The following is a 12675-nucleotide window of genomic DNA, read 5'->3' as shown; positions in this document are numbered from 1 at the left end:
TAAAGGCCAATTTCGGAAGAACTAAGAACCTGCTGGTCAAGGACACCAATGCTCAGGTTCATCCATGAACAAAGCCTAGGAAGGACAGGGATTTGCTGAAGAGCTGGATACACAACTAAGTTGTTTCATTAGCCAAGGAACTGATGAAGGACTTCCCTGCAGTCCACTGCAATATCCTCAGTTCCTCTCATGAGTCATAACTACCAACTGGTCAAGTGGCAGCACACTCAGAGGCAGTGTTTGTTATCTGACTGGTGCACAAGTGGTAACTGCCCAGCTGGCAGGCCAAACAGAGCATGTACTGTCCCAGTGAAGGCACTAATTTGGATCACTCTCCTCTACTACCCCACCAGTTTTCATAAAACCTGTAGAAACTTGTTACCTTTAATGCTTCTCCTATTTCAAATACATTTCCAATTATACAATGAATTCAAGAGTTATTAGAGTGGTAAACAGATGGAATGGCCAATCATTTTCCTGGGAAACCAAGCTAAAAATTCTGATGTTAAGTCCTCAGGTCACAAAAATCTTCCCTCTCTTGGCATAAAAGAAACACCTCTTTAGCAGGGGGAAAGTGTTCTCTCCAGACAAAGACAAAGTATATGCATTTGTAGGAGGAATCCACGCAATTCAATCAAACAGCTCTAAGGGGAGGCAGAGAAAAAGAATACAAACTGAGAAGTTAGAACCAAAATAGCTGAATACCTTCTCTAATCTTTCCTCTCAACAGCTACAAGCTTGTTCTGGAGTCCAGAATGACTTGGACCTGTAAGTAATTCAGAATTGGGCAGGAGGAAGAAAAAAAATCCTCTTTTTCCATCCCCTAAATCTTCCCCAGAATCATTTCTAAGGATTAACATACACACAACTTACCCTCTTTCCTCCCATACACAGAGACTATCCATCAGCCCAGTAACTATTACCTCCCTTCCTTCCCTAGGTACTAACAAATACTTCACAGACTAGTAGATGCATCCTTCATTTTGAGCTAGTTACTATTGTCAAGTCCCTCTATGCTCACCAGGCAATCTTCTCTTCTTTGGCCTCCCATAGCATCTTCTTCTGAGGGCCTGCAGGTCTCTCTTCTGTCCATCAATTACCAGTGGAAAGCCTGTGATAATGCACATGGCAACTGTGCTAGCCAAGTGGCCAAAAGTAGCATCCTCTGGAGTCTCTCGGAGTATCACAAAAATATATTGCTGGATCTTTATTTGGCTCTCAGTTTGCTTCTCCTTTTGGGAGGTGCAGCCACCTCAGAAGCTACCCAGGATGGTCTGTGTGCGTATGAACATGTACAAAGAGCACAAGACTCTGTCCCACAGAAGCTCAGGTGCTGGCTGAGGAACCCCTCTTCCATCCTTACTCTGGTGCCCAGTCTCTTTTCTTTGAACCAGACACTGCATCTCTTGTTCATGTACACATAGCTTCCTTGCTTTCACCAGAGAGCACCCTCTGCTCACTCTTTCTCATCTCCTGTGCTCAAGTCCATCATGCATTTGCTTGCATATCTGCTGAAGACATGACTAAGCTATGCTGACAGCACAGACGTGAGGAGGAATAGCAAAAAGACAGGATAGGACATTCCTCTCATGGATTATTTTGTCAAGGATGAAACTACTGCAAAGCTACACCTCCCTCTGTCCGCAGAATGTAAGCAGGGCAGAGGGCGGCCTGGCCTGGTCATATTAAAGGAGAAGAGGGGATCCAAAGGATCCAAAAAAAAAAAGGAAAAGGCTCCTTGACTGTATACAATAGCTTCTTGCTGGAGGAAGGGTAAGGACAGACATGCAGTCTGGGTGCACCCAAACAGCATACAGAGGGGGAGCTATCAGGGAGATAGGGAGGGCACTGACCTTATGCAGCAAAGGGTCCCCTGACCCATCAGAAGAGGAGGAATCCCTGTCATTCTGGAACAGTGCCCAGCCTGCAGGGCTTTACATACTGGGACCAGAGCTACTTGGAATAGAAACAGCCTCATTTCTGAGATCAGAGAGTTTAAACCAGAGCTCGTTTTTTCTGCAGTCATAAGCCAGCAGGCACCAGCTGCAGAATTTGCCGCAGTGTGTGTGTGCATGTGTGTGTGTGTGTTTCTGCCTGTGCGAATGTGCAGCAGCCATGCTCCTCCCCTCCAAGCTCTCTGTATGATAAACGTTTCCAGCTCCCTCCCCCTTTTCCCCTCCCTGTATCACTGTGAGTCCCAGCCTGTTCACTCCTAGCCCCCAGCCAGGGTGGCCCCTCTCTTCTTTATGAAGAAGGCTTTTGTTGTTACCACCACAGGCTTTTTTCAATTCCTCCATCTCTAGTCAACAAGATTTGCCTCTCCCTCTCCTCTCTCCTACCCCAACAGCAGACTCTGACTGATGGTCATGTAGCCTCAACTGTGCAATACACCAAACCCCACTCCGGTTCCTCTAGCTCTGGACACTACAGAAGAAAGGCCCTATTTTGAAATACTTCAATTCATTTTAACATTAGCATATAGATGATTCAACACTTTTAACAAGATGTTTGCTAGTGACAACACTAAAGGAGCCAAAGATACCCTATGAAACTAGAACTCTGTGCGTCTGTAGACTGTGATGGGGTCATTATCGCGCTCTAGCACCAGTGATGCAGCAGAGCAATGCATAAAGGGAGGAGCTGGCCCCATATACTGCTGTGCTACATGGGAAACATAGCAGGGTAAGGGATGACAAAGGACAACTGCTGGGAAAAAGAAAGCACTTTCCTCTTCTCATTTCTAAAGATCACTTCTCTTCTCCTCCTCTGCTGCCCTGGAAAGGCAGCATCACTCACATTTTACAAGAACCTTCCATTTTTCCTCCCCCACAACTGGAAGAGTTGGGATGTTTTTTGGCTTCCTGTAGTGGAAGAATGTAGTGTTGAGCCGCTCCAAGCCAGACTTCAGCTACTTCAAGACTTCATGTGTGGGTGTGCAGCACCAAAGGAGAGAGAAATTGCAGAAAGGGCCCTGGAGATATCTCTCTCTCTCTCTCTCTCTCTTTCTGTCTCTCTTTCTGTCTCTGTCTCTGTCTCTCTCTGTCTCTCTGTCTCTCTCTTTCTGTCTCTGTCTCTGTCTCTGTCTGTCTCTGTCTGTCTGTCTGTCTGTCTGTCTGTCTGTCTGTCTCTCTCTCTCTCTCTCTCTCTCTCTCTCTCTCTCTCTCTCTCTCTCGTCTAATCGGCAACATGACATTCCACCTTAACAACCCTCCCCCCTCCTGACTGGCTTTAGTCTCATCAGCACTGAGCTGGACAGTGATACAGACCTTAATACTGGCTTTCACCAAGCCTTGCCCAAAGGGAGTGTCTGTGAGATGCTTTGTGCCACCTCATCTCTTCTCCAGGAGCAAACTATCTTCATGCAAGGCCATAATGAGATAAAATCACAATGCTTCAACAGTCCTTAAGTCCATGACAAGCAGAATATATTCTCCAGATTCTCCTCTAGACCTACCTTTACGCGTCCTATTCTGTATTTCAGAAATGCTAACGACACAAATGCAGGAAACAGCTGAGCAGGTAGGAAATTCAGTCTCTCTTCCTATACTCAGGACAAGAGCAGCTGAGCAGGGGCAAGATCCTCATAAATCATGAAAAATTAGCTCTATCTGCAGGCACCTTACCCTCTTGTCACTAGTCATTTCCCTTCAACCACTCGCCAGTCACCCATTCGACTCCAATAGGATCAAATTCCAACTAAGGAAAAAAATGTGTCTGCTGTAGACTGCTTTACAAAGATTCCCTCAACTGCTCCTGTACAAGGGCAGAGGACCCAGCAAATCATCCCCATGAGGCTAGGGAGAAGAGGGAAAGAGAGCCTGGTCAAGGTAAAGTCCACTTGCCAGGTATCTAAATTTCCAGTCAGATCCCCCAGAATAACCCTTCCTCCCCTGACTGAAGAGATTTCTTCACAGAAAAAATAGCATTAGACCAAGAACAAGGCCAGCACTGGCTCTCTCAATCCTGCACCCCCACCCTCTCCAAGCAGCATTAAGGACTTGTCGTCCCCGAAGCTATCAACACCCTCTATCGCCTACTCAAAGCCTTTGAGCCCCCAGGTTGGGCTCACAGGGTAGCAAAAGGAATGCGCACATACCATACTGTCCTGGGATGAGTGGCCCATGGAAGCAGCAGCCGCTACGCGGGATGCCTGGAGAGTCACAGATGCACAGACACAAACAGGGCTGCAGAAAGCAGCTGCTGTGTCAGTGCGAGCTGAGGGAGGAGCTGCCCAGCCTCTCTCGACACCCACTCAACAATGCGCAGACTGGCTTAACCCTCTCTGGGCTACAGCCTCCTCCTGGAGTATCCCAGGCTCGGGCACTCCTACCCTGCCGCTCAGACCATCCCTAAAGCAAGCACTCTTGTGGTCATTCGTTAACTCCTGGTGTGCCAAAGCCAGCTCAGGCTCCTCTCTGACTGAGCCAGGCTGATTGGTACCCAGAGTCTGGGCAATTCAAGAACACCAGAACTCAGGCTGGTACTTTGAAATGAATAAACTCTTGCCAACAAGTGGGTTCCCATGTTATTAGAATAAACATTTTTTCCTATAGCCTACTATCTGGCTACTCCTTGCAGGACTGCCGCAGAAGGGGCACTTCCTCTGAGGGGGCCTTTGGGTTAAGTTACTCTTAAACTGGAACCTCATGTTTGTCTCCAGCAGTTACAAACAACTGCAAACCAGTTTCTCTAATTAAAGAAAAGCAACGTGTAAATATTAGGCATAGTTTTGGCAGTCCAGCTGGTGAAAGTCGTGCCCAGTTTCACATACCACGACTGGCTACTGGTAGACAGGGATATGTCGTGACGATCCCAAATCTCACTGGACAGAAAACAAAACTTGAATGAGCAATGTAAGCACACCAGTAACCCGTCTTCTGGAGATTTATTTTGGATACTGCTTTCAGAAAATGAATTAAACTTCTGTCTACCAACCTTGCATCTCATTTTCCTAACCAGTATAATAGCAGGAGGCTCATTTAACTTCCAAGGCACTGGACAGGAAAGCATACTTCCTCATTCCTGCTCTGCTGTGCCTCGGTCTATCAGTCCAGTGTTGGAATATAAAGATTATTCCATGGCATATTCATTGTCAACAGTGACCTTTAACTGTGTGAGTTAACTGTGAAAGCTGGAAGACGTCCTGCCTGCCCTGCAGCAAGTCTCCCTCCCAGAAATCTTCCAAGGGCTGTCAGAGACAACGGAATGCTCAGGAACAAAAATATCACAGAATTTGGATAGGTTTTAAAAATAAATTAGAACCTTCCCTTCTGTAGCTTACAGATGATGCTAATCAGTAGCAAATGTTGTCTGTGAACCTCTGGGGAAAAAAATAACACAGTAGAATCAAACATCTTAGATTTCTGCATGTTTTGAATAGGTTAAACATCATCAGCTCAACACCCTATTTCAAAAGACTAAAGATTAAAAATTCTCTAGAGGCAAGCTTCAGCTTCCTATTGAAAAAAAATAGTTCCAGGCTCTGGGAGATGCTGAACTGCTTCATTACATCTGCCACGTCCCAATCTTCTGCTTAGCATTTCCAACATTGAGGCAATAATACCAGCTTCTTGATTGTGCCACTTAGTCTGCTCCAGTTGCAGGGAACCACCCCTAATGGGCTAGAAGCCTCTATGGTAAATATTAGGAGAGAACAGATCCTTCTGGAATTCTGGATTCTATCTTCACCTCCAACACAAAAGTCACTGCAGGGAGTAATTCTGATTTGTAGATTGGCACCCAACCAATCGCTGACAATCAAATCAGACAACTGAGAGATGGTGGGGGGCAAAGTTCTTTTTCATTCACCATAATCATCAGTAGAGTATAACTTCCCAGCCATAGTGATACAGCAACAACTGCAATGAAGTGATCTAGCGCTTTTTTTTTATATGCCTTGAGATTGCTAAATCCTGGGACAAAGAGCTGGAATTTTCTCTTAAAGATGTGTGGCAAGGTATATTGTCCTTCCTATGACTCAGAAGGGCAGCTGGTTCTTGTCACTGATATAAATAAGCACAGGTAATAGAGTCAGCCCACAAAGGCACAATTCTGAGATGAGAGATATAAAAGGATTTCTTAGGAAAGAAAATGAGGGTTCAGCCTGAAACCAGCTTTTTGGGGTGAGAAAGGCTGGTTTCTGAAAAGAGCTACATGATTCCACTTGTCTTCTTTGAAAGAGAGCAGGGAGTGAATCTTAACTGGGTTAACATTAGAGCTGTCCCTTTTTCTGTTTTGGTGGAAAATGAAATATATTTTGAATTTTTTATTATGTGACACAGAATGAAAAATCAATGGATTTACACTTATGTTTAGTTTAGCAACTAATGGATTGAGTCTACTGAAAACTGCAAAGAAAACATGAAATAAAAGCTCCTTTGGATTTATGTTGGTGCTAGGATTATAACAAGGAACAGTTTTACATATGCTGAAGGAGGGGTCACAGTCAAAAGCCTGCAGATACCCATTGACGCTAGGCCTGTATTTAAGATCTTCAGGTCAGTATCTGTTCAGTACTACATAATAGGAGACTGAGGTAAATTATTGTCATCATGCAATTCATGGATTCTGACAGTAGCCAGGACTGTTAAACAAATGATCTTACAGATGTGGAAAAGTAAATCAGTGCATCAAGCAGACTGCAGGTGATTTGTCTTTGGCTGCAGAAAGGCTCATCTCCTACCCAGGAATCAACCACATGGAACTGAAGAATTCCAAGTTCCATTTTTATGAAATGTTTGCCTCAAAAAGCAGAAACAAGCCAACTTGCTAGGCAAGATCCCTGCTTCCTTGGCTTTCTAATTCTGCATCTCTTTGATGCTGTTATGACCAGTTCTGTTAGTTATGGGTAATGATTGATTAAGTCAATCAATTTGGTTTGAGAGCTTTAATTAAGATTAAAGCTGCTGGGACAGAAATCAAAACACAGCCCACCGAACCTCTGTGTCTTCCTTGTTCCCGCCTGTGAAGAGGGGAGAAGAAACAGAAGAGCCCATTCCATAGCATGTCTGTGCATCTCTGCTCTCTCATCTCACGTAATCTGGCCTCAAGAACCTCCTCATGAGCCTTAATGTTTAAGATCTTTAGAATGACAACATTGGGTCAGATCATGAGTCCATCTAGCCCCCAGTCATAGGTGGACAGCTATGGAAAGAGTATAACACACATGACAAAGTGATACCTCTCCAAGTATACCTCTCAACTTCTGCTGAGCTCCAGCTTAGGAGCCTTCACTCTCCAGAGATTGTTTCTACATGTTCATGTATAAAGTCCATGAACTTCTCTGTTGCTTTCTGAATCTAGCTCTACTTTTAGACTCTGTGGCAATGAGTTCTGTAGTTTAATGATGCATTATTGTAAAAAGTATTTCCTCTTTCTATATTTGGTGTGTTACTTCTGCACAGTGATTCCAGTTGATAGTTCTTACGTCGCAAGAAAAAAAGAAAATAATTTCCCATTAACCTTCATTATGGCATTCATATTCTCATATCTTTCTGGCATATTACTCATTTCTATAAGCTGAAGTGTCTAGCTTTTTAAGTCTTCTCTTGAAGCACAGCTTTTTTGATCCTCCCTCTACTTGCTTTTGATTTTACAGTATTCTTTCTGAGGCAAGGAAAGAGGGTGAGGGACCAGAACTGCATAAGGCAGTCAAGAATTGAGAGCACTGTACACTAATATAAGGGCATAATGATGTTTTCCGTGTAGTTTTCTACTCTTTATTCTTAACGTTCCCTTTGCTCTTTGACTGTAGCTAAGTATTGAGCTGATGTTTTCAGAGAGCCATCCACAGTGACTTAAAAGATTGCTTTCTTGAGTGGTACTGCAAGATTACAGCCCATCATTATGGGCATGGGGTGAGCTATGTTTATTCTGAGTGCATTCCATTGCAGTGATAACAGCATGTCTTCTACCATTTTATTTTCATAACTGCAATATCTTTCTGCTAATCTTTCCAATGAGCCCTTGATGTACTATCAATAACTTCAAATTAACAGCCAGCTCTGTTACCTCAGCATTAATACTTTTCTCCAAATCATTTATGAACATACTGGACAGTGCAGGCCCCACTCGGATCCAGGGCATGCTGCTGGTGGCCACAAGAAAAATGGGCTAACTCCTCCATCCTGATGGCATTTTTGTGTGTGTGTGTGTGTGTGTGTGTGTACATACGTACGTACACACACACTATATATACCCCCTTTCATCCCTCCAAAAACAAACTTTATATATTCCCTTTTTTGTCTTTGCTCCCAGGCACCTCTTCTCATCATCATTTCAGACTCTCATTTTCTCATTTCATGCTCATCACAACATAGACTCTCGATAGGCTAAGAGGCAACGGGCACAGACTGAAACACAGGAAGTTCTGTCTGAACATGAGGAAAAACTTTACTGTGAGGGTGACTGAGCACTGGAACAGGTTGTGCAGAGAGGCTGTGGAGGCTCCTTCCCTGGAGATATTCAAAAGACATCTGGACAGGGTCCGGGGCAACCTGCTGTAGGTGACCCTGCTTGAGCAGGGGAGTTGGACTAGATGATCTCCAGAGGTCCCTTCCAACCTCAACCACTCTGTGATTCTGTGAACATTCATACAAACAGAAGAGACCATTACAGTTATCTCGTTGTGCTTGTCATCTACTATTACTATTACTAGAGAAGCTTGCACAGTAAAAACGAACAAGGAGCCAGAAGTAAAGAGCAAAACAAATGCAAGGGGATGAAGAATGACTTGGGGGGGGGGGGGAAGGAGCGCAGCCCACTTTTTCAGCTTAAAGGTGTTCAAGGTGAGTAAAGGATATTACTCAAACGGCGCTGTTATTCAGCACTGAATGTATTTGCCACTGAATGTATTCCACAGAGAATGTATTTGTCACCACTGCTACATCTGAACTAGGCTTCTTAATATTTGAGTTACTGTCACCCACTTAAGTGTAAGGAGAACTGTCCAGGTGAAAGACTGCAAGCTGGGTCTGGCCCAAAGGATAATTTAATCCAGTCTAAAATTTTTCCGATCTTCCCTAATAAACCTACAACACTCAGACATGTCCATGGCACTCCAGAGTAGCACAACTGGTACACGAAGGAAGCAAGGGAGGTTCCTAGAGAAGGAAGACAAGGTCTAGAACTGGTCTACATTGGAAAGGGTGTTGCCATTAGCAGATTTTTTAGAGCACTTCAGGTTAATAGCTCCCCATTAGCACTTATGGGAAGGACATACACACTAGGACATTTCATTCAGTGAGACAGAACTGCAGCTCTTGCCTTGACAATGCCCATCACAACAGTGACCAAATTTAGCCCTGAGCGATACAGTTAGGGCAGCAAGATCAATTCAGCGGTTTTTTTTGTTTTTTTTTTGTTTTTTTTTAAATACCAATATAGCATAGCCCACTTCAAGAACAAAAATCAGATTTGATACAACTATCTAATAAGGACATTTACTGATATGAGTAATTGTTCCAAAATTTCTCTCCTGCTAAGAGGCTCATGAAAGTAAGCTTCGAATCACAAGCTAGTCTCATTTCCCTAACAATGTTTTGTGAAATATATTAAAGCTTTCTGAAAATATAAATAGGCCAGTTAGTTACCTTGTAGCCACGAATTTCCTCTATGAGGAAACAATACTGTTTTGTCAATACCATACCATGCTCTTCCATGTCTTTTGCCTCAAAATCTTATTTTCTATAAAAATTTGGTGTCTTCCAACTGCTATTCTTGAGAATTTACATCAGATATAGTTATCTGTTAAATTAATAACTGGGGCAACCTGGGCACCGGTTGGCCAGTTGACCAGCAGGACACTTACTCAAAGATGAAGAGATCCCTAAAGCAGCTGCTGCCTTTAGCATGAACCAGTTATTTAACTGGCCTAAAAAACCTTCAGCACAGCAGTTCTTCAAGGCAGTCCTCCTACCTTTATGAGGTCAGATAATGATTGCAGATAGCCTCTTCTTTTTAGCTCTTCCAGAAAAACCGTTAACAACAAGTAACCGTGAACCAAAAAAAAAAAACTAAAAAACTAAAAATAGCTGCCAAAGGCAGAAGAAAAGGGGCACTAATAAGCAAAGCACTTATGGAGCTTCATGCTCCCTCTGGTTCCTGAAGGGAGAGCATTGAGCTTCTGGCTTCCACTTCCTACTTTCTAAAGTCAGACACCCACAGAACCATGATCAAGAACTCTTTAGTTTCTTCAGTCCATCAGAAAATGATGAGCTTCACCTGACAATTATAGGACATCACAGACCAGGCACCAGGACCTCAAAATAGGAATATATAAAGGTTTATGTCAAACAAAAACCAGACTTTTAAACCCATGTTCTTGGTACTGAAGCAAGGCTCATTGATGTCCAGTTCCACAAACCACTCCAACATTGATTTGTAAAGACATTACTATCCTCTGGTGCAAGGACAGATTTATTTCAACAGGTGGAGAGGAGAGATGGATTTTTTTTTTCCCCCTGCTTCTGCTAACAAAATAAAAGTGCTTTCCAATGAATCAAACTGAGACAATAGTCAGAGAGTCACTGTGGTTTGAAACCTAACAAGCCTGTCTTTAGGCTAGGGAACTTTGTTCCCTCTCAACTGGGCTTTAAAAAGGCCTATGACCTTTCCGGGGTACTGGGCTTAGTTCTCTTCCAACTGACGGAAAACAAATGACAGACTGGGGCTGTAGTCCCTCCTGTTATCACAGGTAAGAAAAGTGGAGGAAGTGCAGCTGGTGCAACAGCTATTTAAATATAGCATTAAGCTGTTATTGATGTCAACATTTATTTCATTACTGTGCACCTGAGTCAGTATCACACTGACATTAATGTTCTTGATCATAAATATTCAGAAGTCACAGACTGACTATCCCCCAGGCCCACAAAAATAATAAAAATTACTTACTAAAAAATGGTTTTTCCTTTTGTTATTCTCAAATTTTAAGGTGCAGGCACATCTCCATGCTTTTCTCTGTCATGATGTTTAAAACAGTTATAAAGTGAAGCCTGAGTTTCTGTATGAAGTAAGAACTCCAAGAACTACAGCTAAAGGAAAATAGGGTTTATAATAAGTATTGCAACTGGAGAGGTCCTGCTCCTCAGAACAATAGTTCCGAGTTATGTGATGTCTTGCATAGGCCTCTTTCGTTCAAATGCACTTGATTTTCTTCACAACCGTAGGCCAAAGGCTTTAATGAGAACAAATTCTAATAAACAATATACTAGCTTCTGAGAATTGGTGGGACAAAAAAAAATTATCATGGATTGATCCAGCAACAGCTCTGCTTTTAATTTGAGTAATATGCTTTTATTAGTAAGGTCAGGCATTTATTTCTCAGCACCTCTGAATGAAAAGCATGCCGTTCTCATAATGCACAGAATTCTTATCTCTGCAGTTAATTCACATCCCATCCTTCTAGGCTCTCATTACACAAGACTGTCAAAGTAATTACAAGATAAGAGGTAGTAGGATATCACCACAGCAGGCTCTGTAGTGAAAATTGCAGAGAAGTGTAAAGATTTCTTCGCATCTATCATCTTGGAAGACTTTTCTTTAGCAGTCCAGCTGATGAATCTTTCACGGGCTCCCTGCTTTCAGTGAACCAAAAGAACTGATTACTTATTGTTAAGTTTTCAGTAAATCACTTCTATGCTCCTTTTTGTCCAGAAACAGTAATTTTTTACTTTTTTCTACTGGCTTTACTAGGATTTCTAAGGCTTACTTGTTTTTGCTGAATACCTCTAAATCTTTCTACACAATTATGTCACGGTCTTCCCTTCTTCCTATTTTGTCTTATTTAGAGATATTCATACCTTTTTAATCTGTTCGGTTAGTGAAATCTTCATTCATTTTATTTCCTACTTTTATCAAGATCCCATTTTTTTGGGATCTCCGTATCTGAAATGCAGTCACACCTTGTTAGTTGTTTGTGTATTTCTAGTTCAAGGATCTTTTGATCTTAACTACTTTATTCTTTCAACTACTTTGCAGGTCCAGTGCAGTTATGCATTTAACTAACTTTTTCCTAATTTGAGAATAATCTTTTCATCATTCTAATACTACAGGACCTAAGTAGTGGTTATCTGAACTATTGAGAAGTAGCTTCTCTTTAAAAAAAATGTATGACAAATTTGTAGGTGGATAGCCGAAGTCATCAATTACGTTTGGCACATATTCTTCATCAAATAAGGTTTTACTTTTGTGTTTAGCCTCCCTAATGTGGTCCAGAGAGACTGTCAGCACCTGTTATCCACCTCTTTCAGTTCCTGCTTTAAACAAATTCACGAACCCTGTGAGTTTTCTGTGGCAACACATTCTGAGACAAAATAGAGCAAAGTATGGTGTTAAAAAATAGTGATCCTAATTTAATTCAGCAACTCATAAAAGCTTTAGGGAAAATGACAGAAAATGACCTGTCTAGCACTCAGTGAAGAGGATAAAGAGGTTTCTAAATCAAGGCTGCAAAACTGGAACAAACATGAACAGTACTGAAAGACCAGAGGGAACAAGAAAAGAGAGATTAAAGCAAACACTGGGGCACAGCAGGAATAGTAGCATGTGCCTTGCATGAGAGTGCAGCAGGATGGCACCTTAGCACCCCAAAGGATGGTGTAGGAGGGACTGGGATCAAATCCTAGTGATTTCTTAATAATACTGAGTTCAAGGAAAGACTTCTCCAAAAGTGTTTCC

The 12675-nt window shown here is 42.5% G+C and overlaps 1 protein-coding gene across 3 annotated transcripts in view; it reads right to left on the bottom strand.

Annotated features, from left to right (window-relative positions):
- Positions 1-12675, bottom strand: part of MAP1A (microtubule associated protein 1A) — a 71191-nt gene that overhangs the window by 37879 nt on the left and 20637 nt on the right. Inside the window, exon 1 of one of the 3 annotated variants that reach the window (XM_068957829.1) lies at positions 4097-4281. The exons of 1 other annotated variant lie outside the window; for it this stretch is intronic. Coding sequence is in view for 1 of the 2 variants with exons in the window: in XM_068957826.1 (XP_068813927.1) it covers positions 1022-1127 (106 nt within the window). In the remaining variant the exon portion in view is untranslated. Of the gene's footprint in view, positions 1-1021; positions 1143-4096; positions 4282-12675 lie in introns of those variants that run through there. One more of the 3 variants, XM_068957826.1, reaches the window with a different exon arrangement.

This window comes from Struthio camelus, chromosome 12, assembly GCF_040807025.1.
Source record: "Struthio camelus isolate bStrCam1 chromosome 12, bStrCam1.hap1, whole genome shotgun sequence".
NCBI classification, from domain to species: Eukaryota; Metazoa; Chordata; class Aves; order Struthioniformes; family Struthionidae; genus Struthio; species Struthio camelus.
The sequence above is the reverse complement of the archived record's forward strand: the minus strand, read 5'-3'. Positions and strand labels throughout refer to the sequence as shown.